This window comes from Bos grunniens, chromosome 24 (genome assembly GCF_055505025.1).
Source record: "Bos grunniens cultivar Pamir isolate PY7600 chromosome 24, Bosgru_T2T1.0, whole genome shotgun sequence".
Taxonomy (NCBI): domain Eukaryota; kingdom Metazoa; phylum Chordata; class Mammalia; order Artiodactyla; family Bovidae; genus Bos; species Bos grunniens.
Genome location: NC_141188.1, coordinates 57,649,415 through 57,676,155, shown reverse-complemented (window position 1 = coordinate 57,676,155; position 26,741 = coordinate 57,649,415). Strand labels below are relative to the sequence as shown.

The 26,741-nt window shown below is 42.5% G+C and overlaps 1 protein-coding gene across 7 annotated transcripts in view; it reads right to left on the bottom strand.

The window, feature by feature from the left end:
* Window positions 1-26,741, bottom strand: part of WDR7 (WD repeat domain 7) — a 359,618-nt gene that overhangs the window by 268,445 nt on the left and 64,432 nt on the right. For all 7 annotated transcript variants that reach the window (XM_086372456.1, XM_086372458.1, XM_086372454.1 and 4 more), the window contains exons 13-14: window positions 23,677-23,872; window positions 15,972-16,186 (exon numbers count right to left, since the gene is read on the bottom strand). In XM_086372456.1, coding sequence (XP_086228582.1) covers window positions 15,972-16,186; window positions 23,677-23,872 — 411 coding nt within the window. The remainder of the gene's footprint in view (window positions 1-15,971; window positions 16,187-23,676; window positions 23,873-26,741) is intronic.

Below are 26,741 nucleotides of genomic sequence, written 5' to 3'. Positions count from 1 at the left end.
TAACAAGTATATTAATAAGCATAAACCAAAAATAGAGGTATTTTAGTTATTAAGGTTTTAAGTATGTGTCTGTGTGTGTGTGCACGCGCACACGCTCAGTTATGTTGGACTCTGTGTGACTCCCATGGACCACAGCCCACCAGGCTCCTCTGTCCATGGGATTTTTCAGGCAAGAACACTGGAGTGGGGTGCCATTTCCTCCTCCAGGGAATCTTCCTGACCCAGGGGTCAACCAGAGTCTCCTGCATTGGCAGGTGGATTCTTTTACTACTGAGCCACCTGGGATGTGCCAAGGCTTTATACTGTACTGTAATTTATTTCATATGACAGAAATAAAATGTAAATTACAAATTAATTATGTGTTAAATAAAAACACTTTTTATAAAGAAACTTTCTTCTAAAGATATTTCTACAGGCCAGGTCTTACTGGATAATATTGGAATAACAGTAACAGCCAAATGGTATTAACATATTAAGACATTCCTAGATCAATATGCTAACTTTCCACAACACTAGCACAGGGGGAATGACTTGAGACTCTTCCCAAAGGGCCAAGGGACCAAGGAACAAGACCTGGAGCCCTAGAGACGGGGGCCCTACTCCTCCTGCTTCTCTGTTAGACAGATCTTTACATGAACCACTCGACATCTCCAGCATTAATTCTTCCATCTCCCAAATAAAAGAAAGACTACTTACTTCAGAGAGCTGTTGTCAACAGCTAATAGATAAAAACAAGCAGTGTTTCTCTTGCTAGGAAAACAGAGATAATAAAATCCAGCTTATTTTATTCAATATTACAAATGAATATGTTAAAGACGCATGTGAAAAGTTTAAATCACTAAAGGAAAGAAACTGTGTTTTAAGGAAAGAAACTGTGTTTGAAGGGCTTCTATTTTGTATACAAAACTCAACACATTTGTGAAAGAATGTTAATACAATTGAGATTCTGGGTAACTGATGTGTAAGAGAAAAGACCGGACTAAATGCTAACGAAATGAAAAGGAAAAAAGAAAACCTCTCTAATTGCTCCTGGGTCACTGTGGCGAGGAATCTGATTTCAGAAAGACTCACACACGTCGACTCTCATGCCTGTGCTCAGCCATGTCCAGCTTTTTGCGACCCCATGGACTATAGCCTATAAGGTTCCTCTGTCCATGGGATTCTACAGGCAAGAACACCGGAGTGGGCTGCCATGCCTCCTCCAGGGCATCTTCCCGACATAGGGATGGAACCTGCGTCTCCTGCATCGACAGTCGGATTCTTTACCACGGCGCCACCTAGGCGTCTACCCTCTTCTCCCACCAGCGGTCTCAGCACACGCTGCAGTCTCTGGCCCGATCACTGCCCTGCCCACATCTGCACGCGCCACTTTCTATGCCTGGGATGTTCCTGCACACGCTTCTTCCAGATGTCAAGCCTCTAGGCACACGACCCTTCAGAAAAAACTTCCCAGCCCCTTCTTGGGCTCTGTCTGTCGCACCCGGCTCCCATGGTCTAGACGAAAGCTCAGCCCAGTGAACGGCCCGGTGCCCCCCATACTGGAGCAGGAACTCCTCGGGGCCAGGGTCTGTGGGGTGTAGGCGTGACTAACACACTTTACACTGTTCTCATCTGGGGCCCTCTCAGCGTCTGAGCTCAGTACTGGCCGAATGAATGCAATCAATCAATCAGTCAATCAGGAGTATCAAACAAGTGTGCACTGAATACCTACTGAGATCAATGTTTGCAAACACGTTGCTCATTTAACTTCATTACAACATTACACCACCACCACCACCACCACCACACACACACACACACACTTTAAAGCTAAAAACAAACGGAAGCTAAGAGGTTGTCAGTCACACTGGTTTGGCAGCTTGTCAGCAGTCAGGATGGGGCAGGAAGCTCAGGCCCTCCTGTACCTACTTGACCTTTGATTCTAGACATCAAGAGGTTCTCAGCGTCCCTTCTGCAGAGCCTGGGGAGATGGAGGCTGGGAGATGAGGGAAGAGGTGAAGCCACCCGACATTAATCAACCTTCAGGCAGTGGCCTGCTCACTGTAACGCAGCGAGCACTGCTGCGCGCTGGAAACATAGAAAAAGCAAATGGTCCTTTGAGGAGCTTAGAAAGCGGTGGATCTCAGCCACGGGCGGTTTCCCCCATAGCCCCAAAGGACACTGGCAACGTCCGCAGACATCTTCGTGAGTCACAGTCTGGAGAGGGTGCTGGTGGCGTGCGGTGGGCGGAGGCCGGGGCGCCAAGAAACACGCTGCACTGCAAGGGCCGTCCCCAGAAGAGAGCACTACAAGCCCAAACGCCAGCAGCGCTAACGTGGAGAAGCCCCGATAGAAGCACAGCGCGTAAACAACCACAGCTGCTGCTTCCTGTACCGGTACACGAGAGTAAGTACCGGGCCAGACACACACGCCCAGCACCAAGGCATCTGAGAAGGCTCAGCTGACTGCCAAACTCAGCGGCATCGCCTGCAAACCTTCAGCACCTTTGCGGAAGTAGTGGTCGTCAAATCGAGGCTCCCGAGATGAGTGGGAGTAGCCGGGCGCGGGCCTTGGTGGGGGTGGGCGACGGAACAAGGCCGCTCCGCACGCTGCGGAGAGCGGAGACAGCTGACCCGGAAAAACTCGGAGGCTGGGGGCGTCCACCCATCCGAGCAGTCAAAGCTCCGCGTGTAATTTACAGTCAGCCCTCTATAACCACGGTTCCTCTTATCCACAAATTCAACCGCTCCTGGATTGGAGTGCTGTGGTGTTTACCATTAAAAAAAGGTTCCAAGTGGACCCGCACAGCTCAAACCCCTGTTGGTGGGTCAACTGTACTACATTTACTGAAATGTAAGTGAAAAGATTGAGAACCAATTTACATCAGTCTGTGAAAACCTAGCATCCTGCTTTATGACCATGAATCCCCTCCTCTGTCTTTGTCCTACCCCCTGCCCTAAACCCATCCACTCCCAGAGAAAGCGTGACTTTAACCAAGGCTGATTGCTGCTAGGGGACTGAGGTGTGACTGTGATTAAGAAAAACAGGTATCTTGACACAAACTAAGAAGAGAGAGAATTGTGGAAGAAGAATGGACAGATCTCTGAATGCACAGGCCTCCTTGCAGACCACCGCGATCAGGCGGGTGATATCACAATAAAGGGAGTCACGTGAATTGCTTAGTTTCCTGGTGCAGCTGCACGTTACGTTTAAACCGCACTGTAAGTATAACAGCATTATATCTAAAAGCTGTACCTACCAAATTCAAAACACTTTATTGCTAAACAAAATTGAAAAAAAAAAAAAAAACCAAAAACCTGTTAACCATCACCTGAGCTCTCAGGAAGTCGTCATCTATTTGACGGTGGAGGGTCTGCCTCGATGCTCATGGTCACTGACCTTACCAAGGTGATGGCTGCTGAAGCTGGGGTGACTCTGACGATTTTTAAAAATAAGAAAACGACGCAGTTTGCTGCATCGATGGACTCGTCCTGTCATTAACGATCCCTCTCTACCGGGTAACACGGTTTGACAGCATTTTACCCACAGAACTTCTTTCAAAATAGGAAGGCAATCTTCTCCAAACTCTGCTGCTGCTTTATCAACCTAGTGTATGTCACAGTTTAAATCCTTTGTTGTCATTTCAAAAACCTTCCAACATTTTCACCAGCAGTAGATTTCATCTGCAGAAACCACTCCTCATCTGCGCAAGGTTCATCACGAGGAGGCAGCAGCTCGCTCACATCTTTAGGCTCCATTTCTAACTCTCGCTCTGCTGGCATTTCCACCACATCTGCAGTTCCTTCCTCCACTGAGGTCTAGAACCCCTCAAAGGCATCCTTGAGGGTTGGAGTCGACTTCTTCCAAGTTCCTATGAAGGTTGATATTTTGAGCTCTTCTCGTGAATCACAGACGTTCTAAGGCATCTAGAAAGTGAAGTCTTTTCAGAGGTTTTCAATTTACTCTGCCCAGATCCATCAGAGGAAGCACCAAACATGCCAAATGTAACAGCTACAGCCTCACAAAAAGATTTCTTAAGTAAGAAGACTTACAAGTTGCAATTACCCCCTGGGTCCATGAGCTGCAGAATAGGTGTGGTGTAGCAGGCATGAAACAGCGTGGCTCTCGTTGTGCATCTCCAGCAGCGCTTGAGGCAGCCACCAGGCGCACTGGCAACCGGCAGTCGGATTTTGAAAGGCACCTTTTTACTCTGGGCAACAGAGTCTCAGTTGTTGTCTCAGTTCAGTTCAGTTCAGTCGCTCAGTCGTGTCCGACTGTTTGCGACCCCAGGGGCTGCAGCACGCCAGGCCTCCCTGTCCATCACCATCTTTCGGAGCTTGCTGAAACTCACGTCCATTGAGTCAGCGATGCCATCCAACCATCTCATCCTCTGTTGTCCTTTCTCCTCCTGCCTTCAATCTTTCCCAGCATCAGGGTCTTTTCTAATGAGTCAGCTCTTCGCATCAGGTGGCCAAACTACCATCTCAATGCTGGGTTTAAAATACTCAGTAAACCGTGATGTAAATGGATGTGCTTTGTTGTTCCATTCACAGAGCACAGGCAGAGGAGATTCTCCCTGTTTCTTAAGGGCCCTAGGGTTTTCAGGATGATAAATGAGCACTGGCTCCACTCCGAGTCACTGGCTGCATTGGCCCCTATCGAGACAGTCAGTCTGTCTTTGGGCACTTCTGTAGCCAGGCCCTAAGTTCTTCTCTCCAGCTATGAAAGTCCTAGGTGGCATCTTCCTCCAGAAGAAGGCTGTTTCGTCTGTGCTGGAAATCCGCTGGTCACGGTGGCCACCTTCACTAGAGGTCAGGGCTGGATCTTCCGGGGAAGTTCTGCAGCTTCTCCACCAGCACGTTCACTTTCATGTCACAGAGACGGCGTCTTCCCTTAAAACTCAGGTTCAGAAAATGAAGTTTTCCTCCCCCGGGTCAAAGCCAACTGCCTTCCCTCTGCCTTGAAAATCTGCCGTCTTCCCATCCCACGTGGAATCCAGCGTCACAGGCTGTCTCTCCCTGATCCTGATCACGAACCTGCCTCTCTCCCCTGGCTCTGTACCCTGAATCCACAGTCAAACCTGTTTCCAAGACTGCATTCCCCTCTGGCTATTCTCTTTCTCCTCCCTTTATCCTGCAAACTTTTCAAAAGTGTTCTGCACTTGGCTATGTCTATTTCCACACTTCCCATTCAGTCCTTTAAGTGAACTTAAAGTTGCTCAGTCGTGTCCAACTCTGTGCGACCCCATGGACTATAGCCCTCCAGACTCCTCTGTCCATGGGATTCTCCAGGCCAGAATACTGGAGTGGGTAGCCATTCCCTTCTCCAGGGGATCTTCCTGACCCAGGAATCAAACCAGGGTCTCCTGCCTTGCATACAGATTCTTCACCGTCTGAGCCACCAGGGAAGCCCATTTACTCCTGAATACACCGCAATCCAGCTTCTGGCCCACACATCTTGGGAGGACAGTTCTGGAAAAGGTCACTAGTGACCTCACGGACACACACATCTCAGTCCTTCTAACGGTCATCACTGACTGCGTTTGACACAGTTGATCGCTCTGCCCATCCGGAAATGCCCGACTCCCTGTCTGCAAGTCCACATTCCTCCAGGTTCTCCTCTCACCCCCTGCTCTCCACGTTTCCTCTCCTCCCCTTCAGGTCGGGATTTTGAGTCTCTCTCAGCCCATCTGCTCTCTCTGAGGGACCTCGTCCACTTCGCAGTGGGCCCAGGCGATTCCTCCACCTGGATACCCGCCACCACACCCTCCCTTGAGTTCTCCCCACCCCGCATCATACACAAAGCATCTGCATCAGCCCCGCAAAACCTGAGCCTACATTCACCCTCACACCGGGAAGAGCCACTTCTAGTCAATCTACCAGTCAGAAACCTGAGTTACCCTCCCTTACCCATTCTGCCTAACAAATCACGTGTGCTGTGCTTAGTCGCTCAGTCCTGTCCGACTCTTTGCAACCCCATGGACTGTAGCCCGCCAGGCTCCTCTGTCCATGGAATTCTCCGGGCAGGAATACTGGAGTGGGCGGATTCTTTACCAGCTGAGCCACCAGGGAAGCCCAAGAATACTGAAGTGGGTAGCCGTTCCCTTCTCTAGGGGATCTTCCTGACCCAGGAATCAAACCGGGGTTTCCTGCATTTGCGTGTGGATTGTTTACCAGCTGAGCCACCAGGGAAGCCCAACAGATCAATAGGTCCTGCCAAACCCAGCTCACAAACCATCCTTCAATTAATACTCTCCCCTATGTATCCTCAGATCTGATGTAGGTACTGGCTTTCACAAGAAGTTCTTTTTGAGGGAAGGATTCTAACGCTACTTCTTTTTTAGTTTGAAAGCTACTGAGGTAAGATAGAGTGCTTTAGGGCTTGCCAGGTACACGCAGATGGCTCATCTGCCCCCACCGCCCGTGTGTCTTCGGCTGGCCCCCAGCTCCACTGAGCACACGGGTCAGTCCCCACTGCCCACCCTGCAGCTGCCAGCCGCCACCCACCCACACCCCCCACCTGACGATGCTCCACTCATTCTTCAGCGCCCCCTCCCCCAAGAAGGCCGTCCTGGTCTCGTCAGCCTAGGCCAGGCGTCTGCAGCGCTTTGCGGGGCTCCTTGGCCATCTCACTGCTGCATCGCACTGCATTTATCTGTCTGTATTTCCCGAGGGTGAATGTCATGTCTTATTCATTTGGGCTCTCGAGGGCCTAAAAGAGTACCTAAGGGCCAATGAAAGTTTCCTGAACTACACTGATTCAATTATTTTCTAACAGAGGCTACAAAAGTCAAGAACTTTGAAAATATGTTGTGTGGTCTAATAAAGAGCAGATTTCCCAATCATATTAGACAGGAAGAAACTATTTCTTACCCAAAGAACTAACATATTGATTTTTAGTCATGAATCTTTACACTTCTATCAAATTACTTCAAAATACCTTTGTCGTCGTTTAATCACTCAGTCGCATCTGACTCTTTGCGACCTCATGGACTGTAGCCCGCCAGGCTTTTCTGTCCATGGGATTTCCCAGGCAAGAATACAGGAGTGAGCTGCCATTTCCTTCTCCAGGGGATCTTTCCAACCCAGGGATCAAACCTGGGTCTCCTGCATTGCAGGCAGACTCTTTAACACTGAGCCACGAGGGAAGCCCAAAAAAGAAAGTATGTGTCCTTTAAATTCAAAACCACACTGGTATCTTACCAGTGTGAACCAGAAAAAATATATTCACATATATGCTTCATCTAGTTCAAATAATACACAGGTAAGATTTTAAATGTTTAGTATGATTTGTCTTTAACTAATTCATGTCACTGAATTTTATACTTCATATCAAGACTATCAGACTGAAGGGGATTCTGGGAAGATCACAGCAGTGACACCAGCGTAGTTACTGGGTTTTTCCAAACCCCCCATAAAACAGACAGAGCAACTGGATGGCATAACTGAAACCCACTGAGGACATTTTCAGCAGAACTAAGTGATGAAGGACACCCATAAATTCCAAAATCCAAGTGGACGGGAAAGGCCAGCAACAGCTACAAAGCCACCTGGTGTCAGGCACGCTGTAGGAAGGAGGGAAGAGGGAAGCAGGAGTGCACTTGAGAGCTCTGCCAAAAAAACCCTGTAAGAGCCAACAGATATTCGTCTGAAAAATAAGTCTGGAAAGAGCAGATGAACCTGGGAGAGCCTCACCTACCTCAACGGCAAGTGAACACGGGAGTCCACAGTTGTGAGAAACGTGAGGTCCTTGCAACACTGATGCCTCAGGACTCCCTGGTAGGAAAGGATGCCCCGGTAATGAGAAAGTGCTAAGAACGTAATCAAAATGGACAGGTAATTAAAAAAGAAAAGTAAGGCAAAGAACAGTGGCGGAAACGGTCAGAAAGCAAGTCACCATCTTACTGAACCACGTCAAACAACAGAAGGAGTCCTTGAAGCTAAAAATGCTGCCTGAATTAATCACTAAAAAATCCAGGAAAAATCATCCCACAAATAATACTCCAAAAGGTACTGAGCTCAAATTATTGCAGGCCAAGAGAGAATAAGATCGGGACTTCCCTGGTGAGCCGGCGGCTAGGATCCCATGCTTCCACTGCAGGGGGCACACGGTTGACCCCTGGCCAGGGAACTAAGACCGTGCATGCCACATGGCATGGCCAAAAAAATAAAATAAAGCTACTATTAGAGAGAGAGAGACAATAAGAGCAAGAAAACAGACATGTTTAAGAAGCAGACTGAAACAAATGTGCTATTTCAAAACAAGCTAGAGAACATTTTTAAAATGATACTCACTGTGAAAGAACACCACAGATAAGAATTAGAAAAATCAGAAATGAAATGACTGAATTCAAGAAAGAATTAAAAATAAAACATCACTTTGACAAAGAAACCTAAACAGAAAGAAACACGAGAATAAATAAACACAACTGATCACACCTAAGAGAAGCAGAAGGTGGAGAGTAAAAACATACTAAGAATCAGAAAGAAAAGGCTTCTCCTTTCTGGGAGGTAAGCTGTTGGTCAGCACGCCTGAGAGGAGACTTGGGGTGGGCAGGAAATTGTCTACATGAAGGGGGAGCTGAGCAAATCAATACACTGAAAGTTCTGGGTGAGGCTTCTCACAGGTGAGAGGAGAGTTGTAACAGGCCAAGGCGGGGGGCCTGGAACAAACACTGTGGTGTCTGCTTAGAACTGGAGGTCATGGGGTTAGCCCAAGGTATTTCATATATTTAGGAAGACAGAAATACTTAAAAGATACTTTTGTTTGCATCACTGTATATGCCTTGTAAACATACTGTCCAGCTCTGTTTTCTGAGAGGGACTGGATGCAATGTCATCGCAGGAGCCATGAGCGTACAAAGCATCCAGGTTCGGTTTCTAATTATTATCCTCCACTAAGGGGAAGCACCGGTCACGCAGGCACTGAATAAATCTTCTCCTACAGTGAGACACTCACTCCCTTGTTCCCTTAAGGTTCAGCTGCTTAGCTAGGTCTCCCTAACTTTATTTATTAACAATTAGACAGTAATTAGTGTAATATAAAAATTTTACCTTAATAACCACTTAGAAGAACCCAAAGCTGAACTCATATATAAGTATATAATAAATATACAATTAACATATTCATATTTTCTGTTAAGATATTCATTAAAGTTTGGGGACAGAATGTTAAGCATGTTTAATTGATTCTCCAAAGGTCAGATATATCATAAGAATTTTTCTAAGGCTGAAAACAGTTCATCAGAAAGGCCTGGTATCTGTACATAACGTCATTTGACTTGTCCCTGTCTGTACTGGACAAGTGCCCTTTTCACAATGAATCATAAAGTCAATTCGATCAGTACAAATTTTTTTTTGTTTTACAGAATGAATTCTGCAAGCAAAAGACACAGAGTATGTTCTCAGTAGGTTATATTTGACTTCTAAATCCCATTCTATGGCCTAGTTACACAGAATACAAAGCTACTGACCTTTGCAAATATAGCCCATTCATTTTTTCAGGGTTTTGACAACAGAGAGAGACATGCAGAGAGAGACAACAGAGAAATGCAAGGTAAAAGATAAATCATTCTGGCCACTTTTCAATTTCTTAAACTTCATTCTTTTTCAACATAAATAGGGTGATTCTGATTGATACAATGCCTAAGATGTGAAAAGTGAAAGTGAAGTTGCTCAGTCGTGTCTGACTCTTTGCAACCCCACGGGCTGTAGCCTACCTTGCTCTTCCATCCATGAGATTTTCCAGGCAAGAGTACTGGAGTGGGTTGCCATTTCCTTCTCCAGCCTAAGATGTAAGGAGGCCCAATAAAAAGTTACAGAGAGTAGGCCTAGGAAATGAATTCCATGGCCACAAGGGTTTTCTAGCTTCACGGATAAAATTCTACTGGCCCAAGGCATCCATCAAGATCGCCTCACCAAGAACCAATGTCTGACAAATGCTTTATGGGAAAACTTGTCAAAAAAATCACCAGATATGCCCAGACGTGCTTCTTGACATATTCATTTATGCATTCTTCAAATATCACTACACGCCAGTTACGGCCTCCTATTTATTTATATTGTACAAGTCCTCTAACTCCTAACCCAGCAGAGCACCTGTTCTGAGTTGAATGACGGATTAAAAAAAAAAGATGAGACTACCTTCAAGGGATTATTACCACTTCCTTTTTTTTTTTTTTTTTTTTTTAACAAATATCACTCTTCTTCCACTGAAAATGCTGCTGCTGAAAATAACTTGTTATATTCACCTCCCTCTTTTCATCATTACAGATTGTAAGGAAAGAGTTTTTCAGAAGGGTGAACTCTTCAACTCTATTCTCAGCACCATGTCCTCTTCCACGGCCCCACCGATAACTCCCTCCACCAGCAAAAGGGTCAGTGAGCTCCCAAAGCATAAACTCTGATCTTAACCCTGCAACCACCGACAAAGCTAACTCTACTCTCTTCTTTTCCTCTAACAGCAAACTTCTTCCACGCACTGCACCTCCACTTGATCTCATGTTCATTCCTAACTCATTGTATCCTGACTTCTGACCCAATTATCTCTACCAAAACAGCTCTTAATGATGAGCAATGACTTTATTAATTATTAACTCCATATGCTCTTTTTTATTCCACAGTCTTGGTGTTATTTCAATTCTCTAATATACTGTTAACCTTTACTTCCTTTACAAGAATTTGCTTTCAATTACATGTGTAACCTAGATCACTGGAGGTTACCTGTCCAAGGTCACCAAAAGGCAGGAAATGACTGAGATGCAACTGGAACAGAGATACATCTGTCATCTGAACTTGGCCTCTAAACCACTCCTCTGTTCTGCTTTTCAAAAATGAAGCAAAGGTCATTCAACAGGGGAATTATATCCACGACCTTGATAGAATAATGCCATCTTCAGATGCAAGGGTCAGCAAACTATGACCCAGGGCCAAATTCAGCCCATTGTCTATTTTCGTTAATAAATTTTATTGGGAGCCAGCCCCATTCATCCATTTACATAGGGTCTATACCTTTTTTTTGGTTTCCCTGGTGGCTCAGACGGTAAAGGATCTGCCTGCAATGCAGGGCACACAGGTTCGACTCCTGAGTCAGGAAGACCCCTGGGAGATGGGAATGGTTACCCACTCCAGTATTCTTGTCTGGAGAATCCCATGGACAGAGGATCCTGGTTGGCTACAGTTCACAGGGTCTCAAACAGTCAGACACAACTGAGCGACTAAGCACGCACGCACGCACAGCTCCTTTAATGCCACTATTATGGCAGTTGAATCACTTTGACATAAGTCATATAGGCCACAAAGCCTAATTTTTTTTTCACTATATACCCTTTACAGAAAAAAATTTGTCAAGCTATGTTCTATCCAAATGTCCTTTAGGTTCATCATTGGAAAATTTGAGGATAATAACTAAAGCACCAGGCTCTTTTCTAAGCGCTCAGCTCTCCACATCAGGTGCCAAAGTACTGGAGTTTCAGCTTCAGCATCTGTCCTTCCAATAAACATCCAGGACTGATTTCCTTGAGGATGGACTGGTTGGATCTCCTTGCAGTCCAAGGGACTCTCAAGAGTCTTCTCCAACACCACAGTTTGAAAGCATCAATTCTTCGGTGCTCAGCTTTCTTCACAATCCAACTCTCACATCCATACATGACTACTGGAAAAACCATAGCTTTGACTAGATGGACGCTTGTTGGCAAAGTAATGTTTCTGCTTCTGAATATGCTATCTAGGTTGGTCATAACTTTCCTTCCAAGGAGTAAGCGTCTTTTAGTTTCATGGCTGCATTCACCATCTGCAGTGATTTTGGAGCCCAAATAAATAAAGTCTCTCACTGTTTCCACTGTTTCCCCATCTATTTGCCATGAAGTGATGGGACCAGATGCCATGATCTTACTTCTCTGAATGTTGAGTTTTAAGACAGCTTTTTCACTCTCCTCTTTCACTTTCATCAAGAGGCTCTTCAGTTCTTCACTTTCTGCCATAAGGGTGGTGTCATCTGCATATCTGAGGTTACTGATATTTCTCCCGGCAATCTTGATTCCAGCTTGTGTTTCTTCCAGTCCAGCGTTTCTCATGATGTATTCTGCATATAAGTTAAATAAACAGGGTGACAATATACAGCCTTGACATATTCCTTTTCCTATTTGGAACCAGTCTGTTGTTCCATGTCCAGTTCTAACTGTTGCTTCCTGACCTGCATACAAATTTCTCAAGAGGCAGGTCAGGTGGTCTGGTATTGCCATCTCGTGAAGAATTTTCCACAGTTTATTGTGATCCCCACAGTCAAAGGCTTTGGCATAGTCAATAAAGCAGACATAGGAGTTTTTCTGGAACTCTCTTGCTTTTTCCATGATCCAGCAGATGGATGTTGGCAATTTGATCTCTGGTTCCTCTGCCTTTTCTAAAACCAGATTGAACATCTGGAAATTCACAGTTCACATATTGCTGAAGCCTGGCTTGGAGAATTTTGAGCATTACTTTGCTAGCGTGTGGAATGAATACAATCATGTGGTAGTTTGAACATTCTTCGGCATTGCCTTTCTCAGGAACTGGAATGAAAACTGACCTTTTCCAGTCCTGTGGCCACTGCTGAGTTTTCTAGATTTGCTGGCATATTGAGTGCAGCACTTTTACAGCATCATCTTTTAGGATTTGAAATAGCTCAACTGGAATTCCATCACCTCCACTAGCTTTGTTCATAGTGATGTTTCCTAAGGCCCACCTGACTTCGCATTCCAGGATGTCTGGCTCTAGGTGAGTGATCACACCATCGTGATTATCTGGGTCATGAAGATCTTTGTTGTACAGTTCTTCTGTGTATTCTTGCCACCTCTTAATATCTTCTGGTTCTGGTAGGTCCATACCATTTCTGTCCTTTATTGTGCCCATCTTTGCATGAAATGTTTCCTTGGTATCTCTAATTTTCTTGAAGAGAGCTCTAGTCTTTCCCATTCTGTTGTTTTCCTCTATTTCTTTGCACTGATCACTGAGAAAGGCTTTCTTATCTCTCCTTGCTATTCTTTGGAACTCTGCATTCAGATAGGTATATCTCTCCTTTTCTCCTTTGCTTTTGGCTTCCCTTCTTTTCTCAGCTATTTGTAAGGCCTCCTCAGACAGCCATTCTGCCTTTTTGCATTTCTTTTCCATGGGGATAGTCTTGATCCCTGTCTCCTGTACAATGTCATGAACCTCCGTCCATAGTTCATCAGGCACTCTGTCTGTCAGATCTAATCCCTTGAATCTATTTGTCACTTCCATCACTGTAAGGGATTTGATTTAGGTCATACCTGAATGGTCTGGCGGTTTTCCCTACTTTCTGCAATTTAAGTCTGAATTTGGCAATAAGGAGTTCCTGATCTAAGCCACAGTCAGCTCCCAGTCTTGCTTTTGCTGACTGTATAGTACTTCTCCATATTTGGCTGCAAAGAATATAATCAATCTGATTTCAGTATTGACCATTTGGTGACGCCCATGTATAGAGTCGTCTCTTGTGTTGTTAAGAGTGTGTTTGCTATGACCAGTGCGTTCTCTTGGCAAACTCTATTAGCCTTTGCCCTGATTCATTTTGTACTCCAAGGCCAAATTTGCCTGTTACTCCAGGTGTTTCTTGACTTCCTACTTTTGCATTCCAGCCCCCTATAATGAAAAGGACATCTTTTTTGGGTGTTAGTTCTAGAAGGTCTTGTAGGTCTTCATAGAACCGTTCTACTTCAGCTTCTTCAGCATTACTGGTCAGGGAATAGACTTGGATTACTGTGATATTGAATAGTTTGCCTTGGAAATGAACAGAGATCATTCTGTCATTTTTGAGATTGCATCCAAGTACTGCATTCATATAGTAATAAAGGATAATTCTACTTATCACCTTCTTGCTCCTCCAGTGAAAGAAGGAAAAAAAAAAAATCACAGGACGGTAAATTCTCTATCTTTGCCCGTAAAGCTGTATATGTCAGGCAAAATTAACCTAATTAACAATATAAAATATTTGTTACTTCCAAATAGCCCAATTGCCAGCACTAACCAGGAGAAAACTGGATACTTTCTATAGAATATTCCCATTGAGGTTTTACTTTCCATTGAGACCCATGAAAAAAGAAAAAATATCCCATTTCCTAGAGCAAGTCATGTACCACTGAGCGGCTCTTAGTTACGTTGTTTTTTTTTTTTTTTCCTTAACTTTGGGTGGGCTCTATTTCTCTGGAGGTTTGAAAGCCATCCAGCAAATGGCTCTTTAAATATTCCCCTCAGGAGGAGCCTCTAAGTCAACATGAGAAGATAGTTAGAGAAATCCCTAATGGTCCGGCCAACATACATTTTTCATAAAGTGATTATCCTCCTGCAGCCTTGGCTTCCTAAGCCTTTCCCCCCTTCTATAATTGTTTTCCTTGTAGGCCAGGCAACAATTACCACTGCTACAAGGCTGAGGAGGTTCACGAGCAATATATTTTACAATACATAAGTGTAGTGTCTCTGATATCTGGTGCTTTTATCACTAATTGCCCTATAAAATGCGCTATTAAAACAGGGACAAACAAGACTGTAAAAAATCACATAATGGACCATGACCACTTACAAAAGCCATTCATAAATGTTACTGTACCACTTATTCCCCTTCAATTTTCTAGTCATATCATTATTTTTCCAAAGTTTTACTTCTAGGGACTATCAAGAAGAAAAAGAATATATTTGGGAATTGCCAAACTTACACACTTGCCATTGGAATGTATTGTTTTATAAGTTTGCTTAATATCAGAATTATACAGAACATCAGACAATGTGCCATGAACATTGAATTCCTAGGGAATATCCACATGATCTCCTGAAAGAAATTATAGGAACAAGTGCATTTCAGCCTGTTTTCTATTCTACAGAGCATGGGACAGAAAGCATGAAAAAAAAAAACCACAGAAGGATTTCACAATTCTAATCTATGAAACATACAATATAACAAAGAAAATAAAACATTAATATCTTGAGGAAAGACAGAATGATCAACTATTTCTGCCAATTACTAGAGGATACAGGTCAGTGGAGCTGCCTGTAGTAAATATTTCCTATGTCATTAGCACTCACTAATTCATGGGCAAATTTTCAAATTTGTATACAATCCTTTCAACCCCTTTGTTATTTATGGACACATCTAATCATTTAAAAAGTAGGAATCAGGAATAAAAGAGAATGAAAATAAAAGTATTTGGTGACTCATTCATAATTCTAATGAATTCTTAGATGGAACTAGGAATTTTAAGTGTGATTCAGAGAAAACACTGGGATGGTCTCTAGGTTTCATTTAGCCATTTACCAGAGACAAACTAGTTCTAATAATACCCAGAACACAAATACCACAAAGGAAATAGTAGCTAGTGTCTAAAAAACTAATGGTAAGTAGCCAATTAATGAACTGGGGTTGACTCTTCTTCTTTTAGTAAGACAATTTTCTGTTAACTAAAGTAACTGGTGGGTTGATTTTAACTCTCAGGAAGGAAAGTGTGGTTGAGTTTGGGTCTCGCAGAAAAATGCCAGCACCTGTGCAATCTCACCATACCTAGTCTCACATATTTTCTTAAATCTTGTAAATGGCCTAACATTAGTAAAATCAGAGCCTATTTTTAAAACAAATGATAAGCCACAATTGTTCTAAGTTGTTACTTTTTTCTCCTGAAGATATCACTAGTGTTAAACCTTCCAACAGGAAGACTCTGAGAAAGTTAAGAAGATGGATTATACACAAACTGTTCATTCTAATTTCAGAAACTGAAGTCACTCAAGTCTGTAGCAATCATTTTAAAATAGTTTGAATGGTAAGAACAAGTTACTTTTTCAAAATGCAAAATACTTGAAACACTCCAAAACTGTGTTGGATAAACCTGCTTAAAAATCAGAAGCTTAGTATTCATCAGTGTCATCTCCCCAAAATGCTTCCCTAAGACGTGTCAAAGCTGTGTCATTAAATGAAGCTGAATGGGGACACGTGAGCCCCCATATAAAACTTACTTTGTCAGATGCCTCAGAAGCCAAGAGGTTAGTGGCAAGAGTCTGCAGCTTGTGATGGGCCATGTTCTTCAGAGCAGCAAGGCTGCGGCGCGTCATGGCTTGTTTGAGGTTGATCGCCGGGTGGCTCAGCGAGTCAACAGCAGCAGGGGCTGCTTCATCACAGGCATTCAGGATCTCCACAGCCGTGATCCCCATCACACACCGGTCCAGCGCTCCTGGGAGACACGGACGTGCACAGTCACTACACGACTCCGGATGACTAACGTCCATTTTTTAAGAAAGGAAAAACGCACGGACATTTTTTAACGTAGGGATGTTTTATCAGTGCCTGCCAGAAACATTTTCTTATCCTTCCTTCCTCTAATGATCTCCCATGTAGCATTACCTGCATCCTTTCCTCTCCCTTAAGACCCCTACAGAAGAAAAGCTCAGTAAACTTGAAAACGCAGAATAGAAACTATAAAATTAAACACAGGAAAAATAATATCAAAAATGAAAATACAATCCTCAAGCTCTGGGCAATTTCAAGTATCCTAATAGGCACATAATCGGAGTCTCCAAACAGAGAAAAGAGAGGGGAGGATCAAAAACATAGTTGAATAAATAATGGCCAAAACCTACCAAATTTGTTGAGAACTATATACCCATAGATTCAAGTATAACAAACCCTCAGCACAAGAAATACATAGAAAACTACAACTAAACAGTTCAAAATCAATAATAAAGAGAAAATTTTCTAAGAAGTCACAAAAAATAGATATATACATAGAGAAACAAAGATAAGGTTTATAGCAAATTTTTCACTGGAAATAATACAAGCAAGATAGTGGAATACTGAAAGGAATAAACAAAAAACTGTCAACATAGAATTCTATACCCAGAAAGAAATATCTTCAAAATGATGGTGAAATAAAGTTTTTCAGATATACAGAAGATGAAAGAATCACTCACAGACCTGCACCACAAGAAAAATATTAGGCAAAAGGAAAGTCCTTCAAGATAGAAATCTGGATCTATATAAAGCAATGCTACAAGAAATGCTAACTGCTTGGGGAAAAAAGGAAAGCTTTGTTTTTGTATTCGTTTCCTTAAAAGAGGGCTTCCCTGATAGCTCAGATGGTAAAGCATCCACCTGCAATGCAGAAGACTCCGGTTTGATTCCTGGGTTGGGAAGATCTGCTGGAGAAGGGATAGGCTACCCACTCCAGTATTCTTGGGCTTTCCTGGTGGCGCAGCTGGTGAAGAATCCATCTGCAGTGCAGGAGACCTGGGTTCAATCCCTGGGTTGGGAAGATACCCTGGAGAAGGGAAAGGCTACCCACTCCAGTATTCTGGCCTGGAAAATTCCATGGACTCTATAGTCCATGGGGTTGCAAACGGTTGGACACGACTGAGCAACTTTCACTTTCACTATTCCTTAAAAGATAATATACTGCTTAAATGAATAAGCAAATAGAAAGAAATAATGTTCCAAATGAATGAAAATCATGAGCAACAATATGCATGATATAAAAGACAAGAAATAGTGCATAGTGACCCAATTATTCTTGGTTAGAACTATTCTTCACACAGAGCAACCAGTCTGTATGAAAGAACAGGAGGAGATAAGAAAAGGCAGATGCGTACCACGCTGCGGAGGGTCTTGTCTTAAAGGATATGTGAACTAAAATTGCTTATGTTTTTGTCTTTAAGACAGTGGCATGAATCAAGTGTGGTTGTTATTGTTTTATTTCCTATAGTTAATTTGCCAGGAAAGTACAGGACGGACTAGAAGGTAGAAACAGAAGACAGAGAAACCAATAAAGACAGCATTAAAGTGAAAGCAAAAGCTGCTCAGTTGTGTCCAACTCTTTGTGACCCTATGGACTATACAGTCCATGGAATTCCCAAGGCCAGAATACTGGAGTGCGTAGCCTTTCCCTTCTCCAGGGGATCTTCCCAACCCAAGGGATTGAACCCAGGTCTCCCTCATTGCGGGTGGATTCCTCACCAGCTGAGCCACAAGGGAAGCACAAGAATACTGAAGTGGGTAGAATATCCTTTCTTCAGGGCATCTTCCCAACCCAGGAATTGAACTGGGGTCTCCTACATTGCAAGCAGATTCTTTACCAACTGAACTATCAGGGAAGCCAAAGATAGCATGGGTGTTAAAAAATATAGCCTGATATAAAGAAAAAAGGCAGGTGATGGCTACCTAATGGGAAGGACTTAGTAATTAATTATACAGAGGACTCACAGGGAGGAAGGTTGAACAGAGAGTCATACTTTCACTCTAATAACCTCTTCCTTCAAAATTTCAGAGTGAATCCAAAAGGGAAATAAGAAACTTTGCTTGACTAGAAAAATACTGTTTTTTTCCTTAACCATTTCATCCTTTGTGTCTCTGCCTATCCTATCTTACAGTGGTTGCTTGTTTGTTTGGTTTTAATTTTTGGCCATGCCATGCAGGATGTGGGATCTTATAATAGTTCTGTTTTTCGACCAGGGATCAAACCCATGCCCCCTACATTGGGAGTTTGAATTCTTAACTACTGGGCCATCATGGAAGTCCTTATCTTATTTTTGTAATAGAATGATAACAAAAATACAGAAGATACAGAGAAGTCAATGATGTGAAACAGAAACATAAAATCAGATCTCTATTGTATTATATCCTGGAGGCAAAAGGTCAAATATGTGAAGAAAATACTTGGAGAAGGCAGTGGCACCCCACTCCAGTACTCTTGCCTGGAAAATCCCATGGACGCAGGAGCCTGGTGGGCTGCAGTCCACGGGGTCGCTAAGAGTCGGACACCACTGAGCAACTTCACTTTCACTTTCCACTTGCATGCACTGGAGAAGGAAATGGCAGCCCACTCCAGTGTTCTTGCCTGGAGAATCCCAGGGATGGGGGAGCCTGGTGGGCTGCCGTCTATGGGGTCGCACAGAGTCAGACACGACTGAAGCGACTTAGCAGCAGCAGCAGCAAACTCTTTACTAACAACAAAAGATAGGACTGAAGTACCACCTCCTGATTCTCTTTGGTAATTTTAATAACAAGGCAAAACCATCAATTTAAATAAATCAAAATAAATGTTTTTGGATATCCATGCTTTATATATGTTGTGCCAGTAGCCATATTAGTTCATATTCTATTTTATTGGATACTTAAGTTTTAAAAAAATGATTCAAACACATATTTCATGAAGTTATTGCAAAAACAGGAATATTTCAGAAAACTTGAAGGGACAGGAATAAAAAAAAGAAAAAAGGTAACAGAACGAAGTAAACTGGTAAGACTTCATACACTAATTTCTAATATTTGGCAATCACTGCTGGTGTTTGCAACTGTACAAGAACAACTGACAACCGTCCCTCCAGGAATAGGCATATGATGAATCACTTTCATTATGAAGCAAACATGATAAAAAGTGCGGATAACAATGGTGTCAGGCTCGGTAATGGTCAGATAAGAAGAACAACTTGCAGCAACAGTCACTACCTGAAGCATGCCACTATCTCCCAACAGAAAGGATGCTGACCTTGTCAGAGGCCTGTGGGAACACCACCACATGCTTACTGGGAACATCAGGTGTGCAGAATAAGGACCTGATCCCTACAGAATGCTCCATGAAGCAGCAGCCACCATCTAGGTCGGTGACCCACCTTTTTAAATAAGTTCGTAAGTAGGAGTCAAGATGTTGAGCTGGCCAAATCTTGTTGCTGGTTGTTACACTAACTTTCTAACTACTCAGAGTTGTGAAGGAATAATCATTTCCATGGCTTCTAGTGGGTAGCCATTCCCTTCTACGGGGCATCTTTCCAACCCAGGGATTGAACCCAGGTCTCCCGCATTGCAGGCAGATTCTTTACTGTCTAAGCCATCAGGGAAACCCCCTATTAAGCACTATTGCATATAATTAACGGAGAAGGCAATGGCAACCCACCCCAGTACTCTTGCCTGGAAAATCCCATGGACACAGGAGCCTGCTGGGCTACAGTCCATGGGGTCGCGAAGAGTCAGACACCACTGAGCGACTTCACTTTCACTATTCACCTTCATGTACTGGAGAAGGAAATGGCAACCCACTCCAGTGTTCTTGCCTGGAGAATCCCAGGGACGGGGGAGCCTGGTGGGCTGCCGTCTATGGGGTCACACAGAGTCAGACACGACTGAAGCGACTTAGCAGCAGCATATAATTAAGAGGATAAATAAAAGAACAAAAATTTTGGACCTCTCTCTAAGTTTTGTATTACTAGCTTTAACTTCATTTCATAAGGAAATGAACACTGAAAATAAAAACTACCCATTTGAAGAGAAAAATAACCAAAATGCTCCATGAAATTATAAAGTTAAGACATTTTTAAGCGCTGTTAAGCTAGAAGCATCAGTGTAATTCAAAATGGCAAACAGAAAATTGCACAAAATGCCTGAGTAGTTTTCATGTAATATGATTTCATCTGTAAAAATACATTCCCAAAACATGAAGTAGAGGCAAAAAGTATCTCCTCAGAGTTTAAACACATTTCATACATTAAGCCTGGGCCGAATCTGATTTATTTTTGCTTCATTTTTTATTTATTTAATTAATAAATAATGTCAATACCTTCAGGATGTGCCTTCCTGGCTCCCCAGGGACCTTTATATCACTAGCTAAAACCTGAACAGCAAAGATGGAAAAAGAGCGTACACTCCCTATTATGGTTGAAGTCCAAAATTTATTCTGCTTCCCTAGCTTTATCTTGATTTAAGAACGCCATATTGACTGACTGTTTATCAAAATCCTCCTGAAGGTCAGAAGATAATTGGTCAACTGCAATATTATGTACTGGGCTTAATTATAGTAAACCGGTTATAAAAATAACATCCTCGGTACACATACAGTCAGGAGCTATTTGTCATTTCCTACTAGGGAAACTACTGGAAAAGTAATTCCGTCTTCCAGTAAGGTCTCATTTGTAAAGACTTTCACATTCTTTGTAAATATCCTTCAAGTATCTGAAGTATTCAAGTATCATATATTTCAGCATCTACGAAATTCAGAAAAATTATATTCTTTATCATATTAATGTTTAAAGTTCTAGACAAGTTTAACATACTCTTGTATTTACAATATATCAATTGTTTATATATGCAGTATTTTAAAATAATGTTTTATAATTATCAGCACTATAACTGTCTTTAATATTAATTCTCAAAAAAAAATTTCTTAATAAAGGTAAATCATATCCCCAAGGCCAACAAAGTAACAAGTTAAGCATGTTTGTTAAATAACAATAATAGGAAATATACACATATGCAAGGACACACACAAAATACACACACATACATGGATGTGACTTCCTGCACCTACGGCACACCAGGTGCACATTATGTCATTTTATTCTCTCAGGAACACCATAAAATGGGAGCTATGATTATCTTCATTTTGCTGCTAAGTCACTTCAGTCGTGTCCGACTCTGTGCGACCCCATAGACAGCAGCCCACCAGGCTCCCCCGTCCCTGGGATTCTCCAGGCAAGAACACTGGAGTGGGTTGCCATTTCCTCCTCCAATGCATGAAAGTGAAAAGTCAAAGTGAAGTCGCTCAGTCGTGTCCGACTCTTAGCAACCCCATGGACTGAAGCCCACCAGGCTCCTCCATCCATGGGATTTTCCAGGCAAGAGTACTGGAGTGGGGTGCCATTGCCTTCTCCGTATCTTCATTTTACAGATGAGTAAATTGAGAGACTTGCCATAGATCACAGTGCTGCCAAATGGTTGATCTTAAATTCACACCGAGTCTGACTCCAGCAAAAAAGTTAAAGTGTTAGTTGCTCAGTCATGTCTGACTCTTTGGGACTCCATGGACTGTAGCTTGCCAGGCTTCTCAGTCCATGGGATTCTCCAGGCAAGAATACTGGAGTGGATAGTTATTCTGTACTCCAGGGAATTTTCCCAACCCAGCGATCGAACCTGGGTCTCCTGCATTGCAGGCAGCTTCTTCACCGTCTGAGCCACCAGGGAATCCCAGAGCCCAAGACAAACTCTGTATATAGTTAACCTTAAACAGCACAGGTTTGAACTTTGCAGATCCACATACACATGGATTTCTTTTCTTGGTAGTGAATACTACAGTACTACATAATCCTTGGTCATTTGAATCCAAGAACGGAGAACCACAGATATGAAGAAAACACGGGAATGGAGGGCCAACTTTTAAGTTATACACAGATTTTCAACTATGAAGAAGGTGGGGTCCTCAACCCCCATGTTGTTCAAGGGTCAACTGTATCTGGTTTGTAGCATGAACCAAATCAGCGAACATGAAACAGTGCTGCTCAGCAGATAGGGTGCAACAGAAAGGAACACAAAACAGGATACAAAATTACATACTATGACAGCAAATCCATTTTTTAAAGACGACAGCAAATCCATTTTTTAAAGTGTAGCAATGAGACTAGAGAGAAACATGTCCACATTCCCCACTGAACAATGGTGAATTTGAGTTCATCTTTCTTTTCTAATGCCTTTGTACTCTCTTGAGCTTCCCTGTGGCTCAGCTGGTAAAGAATCCACCTGCAATGCGGGAGCCCTGGGTTCGATCCCTGGGTCAGGCAGACCCCCTGGAGAAGGGAAGGGCTCCCACTCCAGTGTTCTAGCAAAGAGTCGGACATGACTGAGCGACTTTCACCTTCACTTGGTGCTCTCAAAATTTGACAAAAACTAAGAACCTGTTTTACAATCAGGCCAAAAAAAAAAAAATGTTAAATGCCAAAGTAAAGAAGTCTGACACTCTTCAAGAACACTTCCTTTTGTCAAAACTGCTTGTGCACTATCAGAGAGAACCAGGACTGCAAATGAAGGATAGGTGAAGATTATGGCTACTTGCTCCAAAAAGACCTGTGAGCTCTCCCTCTTATACCACCGTCCAAGCCAGAAATATACACATAGTCCGATTTCAAACAGGAATATTTAAGAAAACAAAAAACAGTTTCAGAGAGAAAAAGGAAAAAATAGTAGAAATATTACATGGCACATACGTTCTTTAGGGACATAAAGAAAGGTTTAACTCACTGATAGATGACTTAGGATAGTAAAAGTAGAATAAAGTGTGTTTTTAAAAGCCCAAACTAATAAACATGTAGTTACATACTTAAAAACTTCCAAGGAAAAACGCTAAGTTTCTGTATGTAAACTTTATATGTCATGGCCTATATTTTTAAGCTAAACATTATCTGCAGCATCTTATGCCACATACGTAAAATATCTGAACCCTGAAATTTTACATGTTCCCTCGAGAACTTAAAACTTTTCATTATCTCCTCCAATTAAAGGCCCTGTATTATTTTTCTGCTGTTCAAATGAAAGAGAATTCTTTTTCCATTGTTTCTGAACTAGAGGCAAAAATGATTCTTTAATCTTACAATTTGCCTCATGAATTATATAGAAATCACTTAGCTATCTAGTGTCTGATATCTGTCCTAAGTTGAATATTGTCATCAACCACATTTCTCTAAAGATCAGTGAAATACTCTACAAGTATCTGAGAGAGTACAACAAATATTTTAGAGGACATCTAAATATTTTTTTGTTGATAATTTTAAGAACACTTAGAAAAAGCGGTGATGAGAAACACAAGTAGCAACCTTTTGACATTTCAGGGGTTTTTCCTCAGACAAAAGATTTTTCATTTCTAGCATGCCGAATATACGCATTTAACTTCCTAGTCTCATCTTTTCTTACCAGTATCCATTTGCCAGACATACACGGAGCCGTCTGAACATCCCACCACCAGGTAATCGTCAGAAGGCCTCCACTTGATAACTTGAATGGGGAAAAGATGACGGGACGCCAGCATAATGCATTTTTTCTCGCGCAAACTTAGAAGTCCCACTGAGTGGTCACTGGCTACAGAACAGATGCAGTGCTGCACTCTTGCCTGAAAGGAAAAATAAATCTCAATCACATCTAGATTAAATTCGGAATAACATGGATCTGGTCCTCAGTAAAATCAAAATTAGTTACACATTCACCGCTGTCAAAAACACGAACCACAACACCAGAATGTGTCGAAAATTTTCTTCTTTTATATTACATCTAAAATGCCCAGTTCAATCATCACAACACTTTGAAAAAGACTACATTAAAACGAGTTTTAAAAAGGAAAAGACACCTAGGAAAAGCTGCTGCTCAAATCTGAAGATGACCTTACTAAAATGATTGCTATATACAAACAGACAGAGCTGGAGAGAAATTGACCTGTTATGACGTGTTCTCTTTCCCTGTCTGAACTTCCCTTTGTGAGCAGCTGGAGCTGCGCTCCGCAGCGCTTCTGTCCGTGACTCTGTCTTTTAGACCCATGCTCTTCCCTGCTCCTTTGCTCAAAAACAATACCCTCACGCTCCCTCTGCCACAATCATTTCTGAAGAGCCGCCATTTGTATTATCTGTAGGTGTGCTTCACAGCTTCCGCCTAGAACCTCAGCAGGCACACACGGCCTCAACTAACATACAAAAGCTCAGTAAACAGCCTGCTCTGTATTTCCTGCTCATCCCTGCTTTGTGCCCTTCCATCCCTTTTTAGAACAAGATGGAATATGATATAAACAATCAAAGACAGTAAAGATTTTCAGTGGCTACAGAGAACTGAATCCACAATGGAGAAAATTAAACATTAGTCTTTGTATGTCTGAAAGACCATGTATAAGCAACTTAAAGCTTTGTAGTGAATTATTAGATTGTGCTTCCGGTTCACATCAAGGTGAACCCATATGAAAATAGCCATCTGAAACTCATTACTGTGGCTATTTATTGAGGAGGAGAGCTAAGGCGCTATATGTTAAGACATATGATCCCTGCTACAGGCTTCCCTTGTGGCTCAGCTGGTAAAGAATCCGCCTGCAATGTGGGTGAGACCTGGGTTCGAATCCTGGGTTGGAAGATCCCCTGGAGAAGGGAAAGGCTACCCACTCCAGTATTCTGGCCTGGAGAATTCCATGGACTGTATAGTCCATGGGGTCGCAAAGAGTCAGACACGACTGAGAGACTTTCACTTTCAACTTCATCCCTTCTATGGGATCCAGAGGAGAAATTTCTCAAAGCTCATTCTGCTGCGCTTTGCCTGAGCAGACTTTTTTGGCTAAAGAACAGTATCTCCCTCATTGGGAAATGTTGACATGTTATCAGATGAGAAAAAGCAGGAGGCAGGACCAGGGGGTGACCAGACATGCATGGGAAACACAAGTTACAGTTGTTTTTATCCACAAAGCTTCGAAGAACCTCTAACCTGTAATAGGACTATAACTATATCTACAGAGGGCCTACAAATATCTACATTCATTTGACCATCATAATCTCATAAGACACAGTTTTTAAGGAACACACTTTGGGGAAGGCTGCTGCAACTGATTCCTTCGATGTTTTGGCTACTAGGAAACATAGGCCTAAATTTTCCACTCATAACAGACGGGGTGTGGGCATACATTTCCGAACATGGACTCTTGGTGGGCTTATCTAGTTTCTCTCTCATGTTCTCTTCACTGTGATTTTGCTTTATTTTTATCTAACTAAATACTGTTTATTTCCTGTAAACAACCCAAAATCAATTTTTGAATGAAGCAGAACATTAGAAAAAGACAGAAAGATTTAACTCGTCACTTTGTTCTTTAATTCAGGTGTTTCCACCTTTGGTACTGTGTTAGCTCTATTTGTGCTTTGTGTTCTATAATGATATAAAAACTATAATCAGCATAGTAGCTATTTACTAATTTTCAAAGTTAAGAAAACTAAGTTCAGAAAGATCATGTTATAAACTGTTATTAAAACATCACATAGAATTTTCTTCACATCTTTTAAGCTTATTTATTTCATGCTTCCTCATACGCATAAAACATTTCTTTCTTTAAAAAAGACATTAAGGACTAAAAGGTAGCTGACTACGGCATGTAAAACTTTACCTTGTATTTAAACAGTAAGTCAAACTACAGTGGCAAACTACAAAAATATCATTTAAATATAGGCAATGTTAGAATATAACATGGCAGAAATAGAACGTAATGTCTTTATTTTCAATTACTTCACACTACATAAGGTATTTTTTACTTTCACCAGACATACTGCTAACAGAAGACAATAGTTTAGGGGAATAAAAAATAATAGTTTAGTACAATGGAGTGTTTGCATTTCAACAAATAATCATTAATACATTTATCAAATATATCCATCATTCAATTTACAAAAAGATGACTGCCATATGAATGATTACCTATTTTGTATTTGGGCTTCCCAGGTGGCACTAGTGGTAAAGAACCCACCTGCCAATGCAGGAGATGTAAGAGACTTGGGTTCCATCCCTGGGTTGGGAAGACCCCCTGGAGGAGGGCATGGCAACCCACTCCAGTATTCTTGCCTGGAGAATCCCCATGGACAGAGGAGCCTGGCGGGCTACAGTCCATGGGGTCACAGACAGTCCAATGCGACTGAAGCGACTTAGCACGCGCACACATTTTCTATGTTGCAATAAGGATCTGCGAAAAAGTAGTTGTTTTATTTATTTTTCTTACCAGAGAAAACAAATCTAACAGTGATCGTTTTCTCTGTGTATGAGTCACTGCAAAGAACTGTTTCTAAACGGCGTTCCTTTCCATCTACTCACACCCTTTAATCAGGCACTGATGAGAGAACGTGCCCTCAGTCGCTCAGAGTCGTATCCGACTCTGTGTGTGCGTGCGTGCTCAGTGGCTCAGCCGTGTCTGACTCTCTGCAACCCCATGGACTGCAGCCCACCAGGCTCTTCTGTCCATGGGATTC